The sequence below is a fragment of the Vigna radiata genome, chromosome 7, assembly GCF_000741045.1.
Source record: "Vigna radiata var. radiata cultivar VC1973A chromosome 7, Vradiata_ver6, whole genome shotgun sequence".
Taxonomy (NCBI): Eukaryota; Viridiplantae; Streptophyta; class Magnoliopsida; order Fabales; family Fabaceae; genus Vigna; species Vigna radiata.
In genome coordinates this window covers 39,488-54,653 of record NC_028357.1, presented here as the reverse complement: position 1 = coordinate 54,653, position 15,166 = coordinate 39,488, and the positions used below count along the sequence as shown (strand labels likewise).

Here is a 15,166-nt window from a genome sequence, read left to right as displayed (position 1 = left end):
GTAGGTGCCTTGAAATTCCACAAAGAATTTGAGCCATTGGTTAGCCAAAAATGAAAGAAATTGGAAGCTTGATGCACTGAACCAGTCTGTGTGAATGAACTTGGGTGTAATTAACTTTTTGTCTTTCTAGAAAGAGATGAACTCAGCTCTCTTTTCCTGATTAGAAATTTATTCTTCTATGGAGGTCGTTCTTGCATATTGTCTAGTAGCTGTGTCAATGCTCATTCTTCTAATAGAAAACTTTTTTCTTAATCTTGCCATTTGGAATACAAGGTTTTTGAAAAAAATATAAATAAATAAAGTTTTGAGAAGAGACTCACTTGGCCACCCCTTGTCATTCTATTTAGTACCACATTTATGCAAAGTATTATCAAGACATAAGAGTCATAAATACATCATAATCGAAATAAAAAAAAAAAAACATGTTAAAATATTTAAAATAATTTTAAAATTACATAATATCAAGATGTAAACTGTAAACTTAATATTCATAAAAGCACACAGAAATAATTAACTTTTATTATTCTTTTCCCTGAAAAACAAAATTAAACTAAACAGGATTTGGTATAGGTAGCACCCACGCCATCTACTTGAAGACCTTATTCTACGCTATTAGCTCCTTCTTCAAACAGTCAAACCCTAACACGCTTCTCACAGGTTTTGTTATTATCATCCAAATTCATTAACTCATTTTTTTCATTATTTTTACTAAATTTAATTTGTTTCTTAGTATTGTAAAACTTGAGAGTTTACATAAAATTATAGGAACCTAATAAACTTTACTTATAAACTCTAATTGTAAAAAGAGTTTACTTCAAATAAAAAAATTTAAAATTATTTATAAATAATATAATACTATATTATTATATGATTATGTAAATAACATTATATATATATATATATATATATATATATATTATATGGTTACTGGATTGAGGTCCAAATAATTTATAATTAAAATTTAAAATTGAAACTCCTAATTTTTAATTATAAAATTCAATTAAAATATTATTTATATAATATAAATTATATTATGTAAGTTGCCACACAACATCACTAAAATTAACAGGTTTTGTTTTTGTAACATTTTGATATAATATAAGTATATTGTTTTATTAAATTTAAAATACATTAATATAATAACAAATAAATAATAAATTAGTTAAAAAATAACAACGTACACATTATATATCAAAATGTTATAAAAAACCTATAGCAAAATATTTTTTCAATATTAAATCCTCTTTCTTTTACACAGTACAATCCTATACTTTCCATCCTCTTCTGAAAATAATTCCTAATTCTTAACGTTAATACAAAAAAAATACTTAAATAATGCAATATAATTATTTAAGCAGCGAAATTAGTGCAATGGAAAGCAATTAAAAATGAATTAAAATTCCAGCCTCCCCACGACTTGCTTTGCTCCATTTCTCCACCCAACCGCAGCAACCCAATCACGGCTTCTACTTCCAGACGACGGAGAGCGGTTCAAAAGAAGGAACGGTGCGGGGCAGAAGAATAACAAGAGTGGAGCGCTAATCTAATCAGTGAGTTTTCTTCACGGATGTTGTTTAGGGTTTTAAAAAATCTTCTCTTTGAACTCGTCAACTCAGTTGCAAAATCGACGGAGTTCACCGATTCTACCGAGTTTACATCAAAATCGAGTTGTTTCCAAATTGACTCGGAAGCTTAAACTCGTCCGAGTTAATTCGCGAGTTTGATAAACATACATCAATCAATCAAAAATTCCAAGCACCATAATATTTAGCATTTTGCACTGCAAAAGCAGTTAGGAAGAACCACAATTTTTTTTTTTTTTTTTTTTTTTTTTGCGATTGATATTTGGTGTGCTCAGGTTTTGTAGTAGTGTGTGGTGTATGGCCTACAGTGATGTGGTGAATTTGCTGTTGGCCGTTGCGGTTTGGTGTACTGCTTACATTACTGTTGCAGTTCTCGCTTCCTTTCGGGCAGTCAATTACCTCTGTACTTTCTGAAACCTCCTTGCAGTTTCACAAGGTTACCATGGGTTATGCACAACTAGTCATAGGTCCTGCTGGTAGTGGCAAGGTAATTCTATTGCTTTCACAGATTTTGCTGAGTTAAACCACATACTGAGGTTTTAAATTTGCTATTAACAAAAATGCAATTATCTGTGTGACTTGTTTTTTTGTGCAATCAGTCTACCTATTGCTCGAGTTTGTATGAACACTGTGTGGCTTCGCGGCGAACGATTCATGTTGTGAACCTTGATCCTGCTGCTGAAAATTTTGACTATCCTGTTGCAATGGGTAAATAAAGTGTGTTATTATGTGGTTATTTCTTTTGAGGGTTTGGATTTTTGTTATCCTTGGAGCTTGACTTTTGTGGGCTGCGATGCTGGCAGATATTAGGGAACTCATTTCTCTGGATGATGTTATGGAGGAGCTGGGATTGGGTCCTAATGGTGGTCTTGTTTACTGCATGGAGTATCCTTTTTCTTCAATTATGTTTAGCAGTACACTTTATCTCCATGTGTACCCATGTTAGCTTTTGCTGTTTTGAAAATTTGATTTAAGATTTGGTTCCCTTAATAATTATATTTAGGCACCTTGAGGATAACCTGGATGATTGGCTCACTGAGGAGTTGGACAATTATTTAGATGATGATTACTTGGTTTTTGACTGCCCTGGTATTCACGCTCTGTTCTCTACCTTTTTGTTATTTAGTTATGTTTTAGTATCGGAAGTTTGATGTTTGAAGTTTTTGGAGGATATTGTGATTATGAGTTGGTGATAATATTGTTATGGTTATAAAATGCAATAACACTTATGGAAGGCGACCAAATCAGAAGGGGTGGTATAACGAACTACTTTAATTTTGTTCATTGAGAACAGAACGGTAGTATGGCCAGTTTCTGTAATGTTGAAGTCTATATTACGGTTGTTTATCATGATTTTTGGTTGGCTTGACAAGTTGCGATAAATCAGCTTTACATTGTAATGTTTTGCAGGTCAGATAGAACTTTATTCACACGTTCCCGTGTTTAAGAATTTTATGGAACATCTGAAACGGAAAAATTTTAGTGTTTGTGCTGTTTACTTACTTGATTCTCAGGTTTGTGGTAGTTTGCTGAAATCATATTTTCTTTTAAGCTTTTGGCTTTCTCGTATTTCTTTAGGCTTCCAGCTGTCGTTTATTTGTACCATCGTCTTTATTGACTAATGATTTTAAATTGTTTCCAGTTCATGACAGATGTGACCAAATTTATAAGTGGATGCATGGCATGCCTTTCTGCAATGGTTCAACTTGAAATACCCCATGTTAATATCCTCTCAAAGATGGACCTTGTGACTAACAAGAAAGATCTTGATGAGTAATCACTGTCACTAAATTTTCTTTCCCAAATTTGTTTTCATATTTTCATTCATTCAAGTTTTAATATACTTTTGCTCTTAGCTTTTTGGATCCAGAGCCCACCTTTTTACTGTCTGAATTGAATCAACGGATGGGTCCTCAGTATGCAAAGCTGAATAAAGCTTTGATTGAATTGGTAGGTCATCTATGATTTTATGGAAGTTATGCCATTATCCTCCTTTCCCAATAATATTTTGAGTTAATAAACTGTGTACATGTTGGTTTTCAATGTTAAACCGTTTATTAATGTAATGGGAACCAAGAAGACAGAAAGAAAACAGATCACAAGTAATAGAAAAGTATATCATATTATTGAAAGTATAGGAAAATCAATAGAAGTAGACTCCCATTTCCGGAGCAGAGCTCCTCAACAGAGAAATACAGATGATTCTCTATATCCCAAAAACCTTCCTCTTCTCTCTCTCTCTCTTCTTTCTCCTCACATACACTTTCCATTTGCTAGAGTCCGTATTCTCCCACTAAGAGTGGACCAATGGTTCTTTGGGCCTCATCTCCATATAGACCTCATCATAATGTCTGGGTTATATACCATGCCATGTTATATTTTCACAATTTGTTAGCAATTTACACTTCCGTCATTGTGTGCTGGGTTTATGTAGAATGTTGGGCTACTACCAAGGAACATAGAACATAGATAGCTATATTATTAGAATTGTTATAGACTGAAGTATAGTGGATTTTTGTTGACAACAATGTCTAAGTCTAAATAAGCAATTGAGTTTATCCTTATTTGTTAGGTTTCTTGGAGACAAGAAACCAGATTTATAATTCAGTTTAAGAAATTAACACACAAACCTTACTGCACAACGCAAATAACATTCTAATTCTGAAAAATATAATACAAGAAAATATCCAACAGCTTCCAAGGAAAGAAATTCCCTTCTACACAGGACAAGCCCTATTCTGAAACAAAATACACACCACCACTGGGAGGAACCGTTTCCTCCTTAAAAGATAACCCTTAGTAGATTAAATAACTTCTTTTAACCACCCATAAACTGTCCAACTACTGTTAACTGTTTTGTAACTTCTAATTTTGAACCTTTTTCCTGACATACACCTTAAAAGTCTTATCAATACTCCCCAGATTCCAAACAACCTTGTCCTCAAGGTGAAAATCTGGTAATTGATCGCGAATGGTCCTTATCTTCTTCTTCTTCAGGCTCCTCTTCCTCTTTATTCTCCCCAAAATTAACACCCGAAGGTTCTTATCAGGACATTTATGACCAGGACTGTATGGCCCTCCACATTGAAAACATATGCCCTCTTCCCTACGCTTGACATATTCAGGATAAGGTAAATTCCACCACCCTTTGGTTCTGTTTTCTCTTGTACTCGTACTGCCCACCTTAGACTCCTAGGTTACTCCCCCTCCATTTCTTAAGCCGTGCTAACATGACTGGAACTTCCTGGTTCAGTTGAGGTCTCCTTCACCATTTCTACCCGAGAATTTATTCCTCCACTCCCTTGAAAACAACTAGGATACAAATTACTTCTAGTTGTTGTTCTCTCCCCTGACCTTACCTCACTTGAAACTCCTTCCACATCTCTAGCGATCTCCATGGCTCTCAATAGATCCTTGGGATTGTGTGGTCAGATCTGATTTCGAATATTAACATGCAAGCCTGCAAAAAAATACCTTAACAATTGTTCATCTGTCATGTCTGTTGCTTGGCCTACTAACATCTCAAATTCCTGTATTTAATCTTCCACTTCTCCTTGCTGTTTGACAGCAGCCAATTTTTCATATACGAAGATCTATCCCTTCCTCCAAACCTTCTCATCAATGCTTCCTTCAATTCTTCCCATGTCGGTGTTTTAGTTTTCTTCCTCCAAAAACTGAACCAATGATTAGCTCCGCCTTCCATACTAATGAAGGCCAACTTGATTCTCTCCCTAGGGGAAACCTCTTGCACTTCAAAAAATTTTTCAGCCCTACTTATCCACCCAATGGGATCCCGTCCTTCAAAAGAAGGAAGTTCCACTCTTTTCATCCATCCTCGCTCGCTCTCCCTTTTATCTTCCTCCCATTCCTCCTCAACCTCTTCACTTCTTCCCACTCTATCTCCATACACAGAACCTTTGCTTTCAACTGATTCTCTTTCCATATTCTTGAGTCTTCGCAAGATATCCTCTATCATATCTCCGAATCTTTGAAAGTTGGCCCTAGTTTCCTCTCTATTCTCCTCAAAAGCTCTCTCTAATGTACTTACTCTGCATTCCATGGTGTTTGACTGATCTGACAGGTCGGACCAATTGTTAGGTTTCTTAGAGACAAGAAACCAGATTTATAATTCAGTTTAAGAAATTAACACACAAATCTTACTGCACAATGTAAATAAGAGTCTATTTCTGAAAAACATAATACAAGAAAACATCCTACACAGGCAAGCCCTGTTCTGAAACAGAATACACACCACCACCAGGAGGAACCGTTTCCTCCTTAAAAGATAACCCTTACTAGATTAAATAACTTCTTCTAACCACCCATAAACTGTCCAACTACTGTTAACTGTTTTGTAACTTCTAACTTTGAACCTTTTTCCTAACATACACCTTAAAAGTCTTATCATTATTTCTTTTATGTTAAAGTTATACTTGGGTGATGTTAAGCAAGCATGAATTGTCATTAAATTTCTGGGCAAGATTATCGGGCTGATGTTCCATTTTTAAATATCATATTTTGTCTGAGTGCAATCATACTTATGAGGTTCAGATAGGCCACCTGTGTTATTATTTAACTGCATTTTATTTCCAAATATGGGGCCAGTCTACTAAACTAACCCAATCTTGCTATGTTTCTAGTCACTGTATACTTATTAATCATCCCTTCAAAATAATTATATATATGAAATTTACGTTTCCTTTGGGATCAATCTTCAAAAATAATTAAGGGTGGTTCTGCTTAATCCATTTCCATATATCTTCATGGGACAATCAGCCCCTGTCATTTTATTTATATATTTATTTCCTCTTTCTGAACAGGTTAGTAACTATAGCATGGTGAGTTTTATACCACTAGACTTGAGGAAGGAAAAAAGGTATGCTTCTCTCTTTCTTTTCCTTGCATATCCTAGCTACAGTTTTTTTTCTTGAGTATTCTTATATTTATATCGTTGGCATAGTGGATATAATTTTGCTCGTGGCTGTGCATCATAGACTGGTATTGGATATATCTACCGTTGGTGATGCTGAAAATATTAGATTTGAATGGTATGAACTGAAACAGGTGTAAATTATTTCTATGGTAAAAAGAAAAACGATAGAATGATATAAATTAAACTATTATATTTGAAGATAGCACCATGGACCAACTGGAGGTTCATTGGCCAAGACGGCCCTAGTTTACACCTGTTTTCCTAGGCAAAAGGCTTAAGCTTGACGGAAGTTCAGATGAGGCACTGGTCAGTGGAGGGAATGTTGATTATTCAGAGAGAAAGTATAGATATAGATGTCATAAACTGAAGATCTAGATTAATTGTATCAGTTTCTTATGTTTTTATTATATTTTCTTTTCTCAATCAATACAAGTCAGTTTTGTTAGATAGGAAGAAACTGATTCCTATCAGATGAACTCAAATTGTCGCTTTTGTAGCTTGTGCTTCCAGAGCTTTTGGATCACTGTGAGTTGGCAAAATGTTGCAGGCTTTGAGATAAATGAACTTTGACTTGATTTTGTATTAGAGTTTACCTCTGTAGTATAATGGTTGAAACGAATAGAACATACAGTTTGAATAGTAAGTTAGGGGAAGAATAAGTCTCATCACTTAAGAAAATAGACTTGTCTTCATGAGATATATGAAGTATGTTGTACTCTGGCATTAACATCCCAACTTGGTATTCTTTTGTGTTCCTTGAATTCAAACTTTTTTTCCCATTTTCAACTGTTTTTTGAAGAAAAGTACATTTTTTTTTATAGAATTTATTAGTCTTTTTTGTTATGTAAAGTCTGATTTGTTTTCATCCAAACAATTCATTATCTTAAAATTGATTATAACAATAGATTTATTTTGGAACAATATAACTGGTTGGCATTACTAATCATGTTCACGAACTTAAATAACTATAGTAATATTGTGGTAAAATAATATTGTCAAACTACATGAATTACTCACTCTTCCTTATCTTTATAGTCCATGCTAGTCTCACCATTCTTTTTCCATTTGTTACCTTTTTTTTTTTTGTTTTTTTTTACTTATATCTAACCTATTTTTGGTGGATTTGTTTATCTAACCTATTTTTGTTTTATACTTTTTGTTGTATTCTTCTATCTAACCTATTTTTGTTTTATGCTTTTTGTTGGATTCTTATATCTACAGTATACAATATGTACTGGGCCAAATTGACAACTGCATCCAGTATGGGGAAGATGCTGATGTGAAGGTTAAGGATTTTGATCCCGAGGAAGATGAGTAGCAAATATCCTTCTAGAGTCTCTTTCTTTGTATTTTGTTTTACTTGGACATGATGGTGAATGAAGCTCACTCACATTGTTAATACAGTATCTCATTGGATTGCTATAAATGTGAACTGGGAAAGTTAAACATTTATGCAATTTATCTTTCAATTGGAAAGGTTGAGGTTGGTCATTCTCTTTCTATTGTTTGGTTGTAACATGTATTAAGACCCCTTAAAGTTGGTTACCACTACTATAAAAAGGTGTATGGCAAAGTAGACAATTTGGAATGACAATGGTTTCAATTTGGATAGATATAAATGAAGATAACAATTTTATCACCTTTGTTATCTTCACTCATGTTTTAAGTCAATAAACACATAGATTGAAACACTACTGGATGTATTCATACATGTTTTTGTTGTCTCCGGTTGTGTTCCAAAGTAAATAAACAAATATCAATTTAAAAAAAATACTAAAAATATATATTGGATGTAATCGTGTTTGAGTTAATTTGTCTAAAATCTTTTGTTAAAGGTAGAACATATAAATAACATATTTTTATTATTTGATATACAAGCTTTATAATTTGTATACATTAGTGTGATTGTACATATTTGATCATATTTTGCATTTAGATCCAATTTTAATTAGGAATTCCTTTTATCTTTATAGTAATTAAAATTTCATTCTTAAATACCTAAATATAATATTTAAATTAAAAATGGTTAGAAGTTTCACCTTGATTAGAGATAAGACTAATTTAAAGTATATAAATGAGTGTAAATATTAATTTATAAGTCGGTTTTGCGGAGTTGAGTTATGTTTAAAGTCATGGTATTAGAGTCATGTTAGAATCTATCATAGTGATATTTATTATTTGTTGGGCATATTGTTTTATCCGTTATCGAATCACCCATTAATGTGTAGTCTTATATTTGAGATGTATGTACCTCGGTGTGAGAGGATGTGTTGGAACTCCCACACTGACTAGAGATAAGTAGGTACAAACCTCATTTTACAAGCCAGTTTTATAGGGTTAGTTAGACTTAAAGTCTACTTTTTAACAAAAGGGTAATGATACTTTGACACTCAAAAAGTGACAAATTTTTGACACCGCCATGTGTCGTCTTCGTATTGGTCCATCTGTGAAATAAAGAAAAAGAACGAAATGACGTGGAAATTAGTGGGGAGAGGGGTTTCAAGGCGCATTTTCGTCTTTCAAATCAAAATCTTATTTCTACATTTGGGATTGAAAACCCTAGAGAGAGAAGCACCCCAGGCCAACGAGAAGCGTTCAACAGAGTTTTCATTGTCACTTGCAAACTTGCGTCGTTCAACGTTAACTGGAGGAAATTCTGTCGCTGTACCGCCGATTGGAACGTGCCCAACCACCGAAAATGATGTCCTGTGAAGAGGTTTTGGAGTTCGAGTGACTTCCCACCGCCCATCGGAAGCGCGCCATCATTGATCGTCCACCGGAGCACTTTTTGGCGTTGTTGGACCGTTTGGAAACTGCCTAGGCCACTAGAAGTTGTCTCCATCGCCAATGAACAATTCCTTTTAAAACTCAATGTGCAGAATCAGACCTGGGAGCATAGGCCAAATAAGTGGGTAGTTCAAGCAAAGTTTCTGCACACAGGGGTCAATTATGAAAATGACCTTGATTTTTAATTGAACCAACTTTTTTTTAAGACTTATTGGATATAAAAGTATTTAGCCATTGATGATTACAAGTATATGGATCTCCATGGCCAAGGAACAATTCCTTTTAAAACTCAATGTGCAGAATCAGACCTGGGAGCAGAGGCCAAATAAGTGGATAGTTCAGCAAAGTTTCTGCACACAGGGGTCAACTATGAAAATGGCCTTGATTTTTAATTGAACCAACTTTTTTTTAAGACTTATTGGATATAGAAGTGTTGTTCAACCATTGATGATCACAAGTATATGGATCTCTATAGCCAAGGAACAATTTCTTTTAAAACTCAATGTGCAGAAACAAACCTGAGAACAAAGGCCAAATAAGTGGATAATTTAGGCTGAATTTTTGTACGAGCAGGTCATCTTTGAATCTAGCACTTATTTTGAACTGCACATTTAATTTTTTAACAATTATATTAAATAATAATAACTATCTGTCATTTATTAACACATTTATATCCAAGTCAATCCTCAAGGAAACATTTTTTTTAAAAGTGATAGTGCAGAAACAGATCTGGTAGCAGAGGCAAAATAAGTGGATCGTTTAGGCTGAGGTTTTGCACGAGGAGGTCATCTTTGAATCTGACACTTATTTTGAACTGCACATTTAACTTTTTACCAATTATATTAAATAATAATGATTATCTGTCATTTATTAAAACATTTATATGCAAGTTCATCCCCAAGGAAACATTTTTTTAAAAGTGATGGTGTAGAAACAGAACTGGTAGCAAAGGCAAAATAAGTGGGTAGTTTAGGCTGAGGTTTTGCACAAAGAGGTCATCTATGAATCTGGCACTTATTTTGAACTTCCCATTTAATTTTTTACCAATTATGTTAAATGAAAATGATTATGTGTCATTTATTAACACATTTATATCAAAATTCATCCCCAAGGAAACATTTTTTTAAAAAAGTGATGGTGCAGAAACAAACTGGTAGCAAAGGCATGAGTGGGTAGTTTAGACTGAGTTTTTGCACGAAAAGTAAACTTTGAATGGGGCACTTATTTTAAACTTCCCATTTAATTTTTTACCAATTATGTTAAATAAAAATGATCATTAATTGCTGAATAACACTTCTATATCCAATAAGTCTTAAAAAAAAGTTGGTTCAATTAAAAATCAAGGTCATTTTCACAGTTGACTCTTGTGTGCAGAAACTTTGCCTAAACTACCCACTTATTTGGCCTCTACTCCCAGATCTGATTATGCACATTGAGTTTTAAAAGGAATTGTTCCTTGGCTACAGAGGTGTTGAGAAACAGGTAGGCTTCGTTTTACATCAAGAGGGGGGGGGGGTGAATTGGTGTTAGTTCAAAAACAAAATCTTTTCGCAATCTTTATACAAAAGTGCAAAGCTTTTTTATCTTTCTTGAAATGCAAGTAATGAAAAATTCAATGCAGCGGAAAAATGTAGTTGACTGCTAAACAGATAAAGTCGACTGGAAATAGAGTGTAGGGATAGAGAAAATCAAACACTGGTTTTTATACTGGTTCGACCAACAATGCCTACATCTAGTGTCCTTCCAACCCAGGAAGCAAATGCACTATAATGGTTGCAGTTTTTACAATAAGGAATTTATAGAAGCCATACGCAAAAATATAAGTCTCATCTCTAACCCAAAACCAAAATATAGCTGCACAACAAAACCAGAATTGCAACAAGAATCCCCTCTTCTACAATCTGAACCCACGTCGAACAATCCTCAACGTGTAACCAGCACTCTTCACAGGATGCCAAGCCTAACACAACAGACTTCACAGGTTGCCAAGCCTTCAATCAACGCAACAGTCTTTACAGGATGCCAAGCCTTCAAAGATCAATCAAGAAACACCTTCTTCGTGTAGATAATGATCAAGCAGTCAGCGCAATTGACTTCTCCCTTTGAATCTCTCTCAAGATAGATCAACACCGTCTTCTTGGAGAATTCTTGGAGCTGTTAAAACAGAGAATTCAATCTGAAACAAGAAATGAAAATGTCAGATTATCAAAAGTCACAAAACAACTCGTGTTCTATCTATTTATAGTTTTCTGTTAGACAGATTGTTTCTCAGTCGAATAGCCTACTAATTCAGTCGACTATATTAAAATAGTTGTAACAGACAGTCAACATATAGGGTCTCAGTCAACGAAAATCAACACATTCATTACAGTTGACCAAGTTATCAATGCTTAACTAACTTTCAAAAATATAGCCGTTGGAGCGTGTAAGCATAACAGAATTCCAAACAGATCAATAACATAGTCGAATATGCTCTAGACAAAGTCGACTAATACATGTAAAAACACTTTGAAATTCTTTTCAACTCAAAATATCACGCAACACTGATTCTCAAAAACTGTACAAAGACTTTAGCATAGTCGAATCCATTATAGGTGTATTCGACTGGACTAGAACTTTGTCTCACAATTATAAGTTCATAAAGGTACTTGTGATCTTTCACTTCCAGAAATGTGAAATAAAATGTTTTTAATTAACCAGTTCATATTGCACATTTCCATACAAGCATGTTCCACAAATATATTACACAATCAACCATAGGAACATACATCACAGTACATCAAAACATGTTCAGCAAATATGTCAAACAATTCAGAATAAGAACATGTAATGCAACAACATGTGAACTGTTATTAAGCATTGTGTTGTCATCATCAAAAACTAGTTTGATATAGAGTTTATGTTGTCAACAATCTCAACAAGAGACAACTTTTGGTGGCCTAGACAGTTTCGAAACAATCTAACAGCGTCGGAAAGTGCTCCGATAGACGGTCAATGGCGGCGCGCTTCCGATGAGCGGTGGGAAGTCACTTGAACTCCAAAGCCTCTTCACGGGACACCGTTTTCGGTGGCTGGGCACGTTCCAATCGGCGGTACAGCAGCAAAATGTCCTCCAGTTAATGTTGAACAATGTAGGTTTACAAGTGACGGTGAAAACTCCGTCGAGCTCTTCTCGCTGGCCTGAGGTGCTTCTCTCTCAAGGGTTTTCAATCTCAAATGTGAAAATCAGATTTTGATTTGAAAGATTGAAACGCACGTTGAGAGACCCCTCTCCCCACTAATTTTCATGTCATTTCGTTCTTTTTCTTTATTTCACTAGACCAATATGATGACACGCGTAGTGGTTTTAAAAATTTGTCATGTTTTAGATGTCAAAATATCATTACCTTTAACAAAAATATTCAAATATAAAATAAAAATTTCTAACCTAACATGAAAAAGAAAAATAATCATCTATATATAAAAAGATGAAAATTAAATATCCAAGAAAATATTAAAAGTCGTTAATAAATAAATAAAATTAATATATAAATATATTTATATAAAATATATAAATATCAGAAGTCTATATTGTATATAAATATAAATATGAAAGTTAAAGAATAAATATTATTTTATATATAATTATTATTATTATTTTGAAATTATATTTTTTCTTAATTTAGAAATTAAATAGATACAAATTTAAATTTTATAATTAAATCCTTCAAACATAATATTAAAAATAAAACATATTTGTAACTCACTCAAATATAAGTCTTGATAAAATAATAACGTAAACATACTTCTTTATTAGTTAATTTTAAATTACATTATAAACAGTATTTACCTAATTAAGATATTGTATGTACACAAGAGAATAAAATGTTATAGCGTTTGTTATGGTCAAAATTTTCTATATTTTATCTTTAACTAGAGTATTTAATATTCATCTTATATTATTCCTTATCAATATCTCGCTGAGTAAAATTGTGATCATTTTTCTTTATGGTAACATCCATGATATTACTGACATGTTCCCTAAAATTTCAAGTCGTTATGAAATACATGATTTTATTTTGTTGTTACATGCAATTTTGGTAAGGTATGTTTATAAGTTTTTCCATAACTCCTAGTAGGTGATTTGAGTTACTTTCCCTATCCCTAATTTAACTTAAATATGATCATTTATGATTTTATAGTATATAATTGAAACTTAAAAATTCTGACCTTTATTATGGTTTTTTATTTTAAATATACATATATAATATCTCAATATCAAATTTACCTCATATTAACACTTGAAAATTTTATACTTATAATGTGAGATCAATATTTCACCATCAAATAATTGTAATCTTAGTCTTAAAACTTGAATTATCGATTTAATAATCCATAAGTGAGGTGTTTCAAGATGTAGGGTCAAGGTTAACGTTCAAAGTTTATGTGATAGTCTAAAAGTTTATGCAGAAACACATTTTTCGACTCTTTGGAGGTAGAATTGGATGTAGGAACTCTCCTATTTAGTTTTTAGGGTTTTTCTATCTCTTTCATTCCATTGTACACCTAGTTTCTCCATGACGATGGAGAACTAAACTTCATTTGTTGTTGGGGAAGATGTAACCTCTAAACTCTCATGTATTTGAATATGTTCTAAACTATTTTGTGCTTCTTTCATTAAATGTTAGTGATTTTCTTCTATTTGTAATGCTAGTTTGTTTTAGCTATTTATGTCTTGATATTTGATTTGTCTAAGTATTGGGAAATATCTTACGAATCATGATCTGGAGAATTTCACATGAGAGAACTATTGCTTAGACATAGGGATAGAATGCTTGGTTGTCTTAAACTTCTGTTCGTAATGCAGAATTAATTGTTAGGGATGCAAGACATTGTGGTCTAATAATTAAGGATATTTCGTCGAGACATCAGATTCTAAGTAATTTAGAAAGTGACATTAACATTCTAATGAAGAAGATGAATTCTTATATGCATGAAAGTGATTAGGTGAAATCTAAACCCCAACAACATAATCTTCTCATATTATCAACATCATTTGTTGGAAACAGGATGACTCAGTTTCAACACCAAGAGGGGGGGGGATTGGTGAGGTTCAAAATTCAGAGTCTTTTTAAAATCTTTTTCACAAAGTATAAAGCTTTACAATGCTTCTCGAATCGCAAGGAATAAGAAGTTTAAGTGCAGCGGAAATATAAAGTTGACTGTGTAAATTGTAAAGTCGACTTAAAGTAAAAGTGTAGGGAAAAAGAAAGCAAACACAAAGTTTTTATACTGGTTCGGCCTCAATGCCTACATCCAGTGTCCTTCCACAACCAGGAAGCCAATGCACTATATTAGTCAAGGTTTTTACACAAGATTTCTATAGAGACCTCCAAGTCAAAATATAGACAATCTCTCTAACCCTCTAACTAAAAGTATATGCAGTAACACAAAAATCCGCAGCAAGATATTCCCTCTTCTGCAATCTTCAACCCACTTTGAACAATCCTCAAAGTATCCAGAACTCCACGAGTTCACCTCTTGTAATCCCAACAAGACAACAACAATCTTCCAAAGATTGATAGCAGTCTTGATCAATATGATGAGCACCAACAGTGCAGAATTTGATTAAACAGTAAGAGCAGATCACTTTGTCACTCTTCAAAGAAAGATCTCTTCCGTCTTCTTAATGAGTTCTTAGAGCGTTTTGCTCAAGATCACAATCTGAAACAGCAAATGAAAATTGTTAGATCAACCAAAGTCGTTGTAATCAACAGAATCACATCTATTTATAGTTTTCTATCTGCTGTTTAGCTGTTCCCGATTCTCCAGTGCCGTCCAGTCTTCTTGATATGGATTATCTCACAAGTCGTCCGCTTCCTAC

At 33.4% G+C, this 15,166-nt stretch overlaps 1 protein-coding gene across 2 annotated transcripts; it reads left to right on the top strand.

Annotated features, from left to right (window-relative positions):
- The first annotated feature begins 1,369 nt into the window (after window positions 1-1,369).
- On the top strand, window positions 1,370-8,127 carry LOC106769378 (GPN-loop GTPase 3). 2 transcript variants are annotated; one of them, XM_014654980.2, is made up of 10 exons: window positions 1,370-1,550; window positions 2,011-2,070; window positions 2,183-2,291; window positions 2,387-2,468; window positions 2,587-2,672; window positions 2,994-3,097; window positions 3,226-3,356; window positions 3,440-3,533; window positions 6,404-6,459; window positions 7,738-8,127. In XM_014654980.2, the coding sequence occupies exons 2-10, from the start codon at window positions 2,026-2,028 to the stop codon at window positions 7,832-7,834; spliced, it is 804 nt and encodes a 267-aa protein (XP_014510466.1). In that variant the 5' UTR covers window positions 1,370-1,550; window positions 2,011-2,025; the 3' UTR covers window positions 7,835-8,127. The 2 variants fall into 2 exon arrangements, with proteins under 2 accessions (XP_014510466.1, XP_014510465.1); XM_014654979.2 differs by having other exon boundaries at window positions 1,371-1,550; window positions 1,859-2,070.
- The last annotated feature ends 7,039 nt before the right edge of the window (window positions 8,128-15,166 follow it).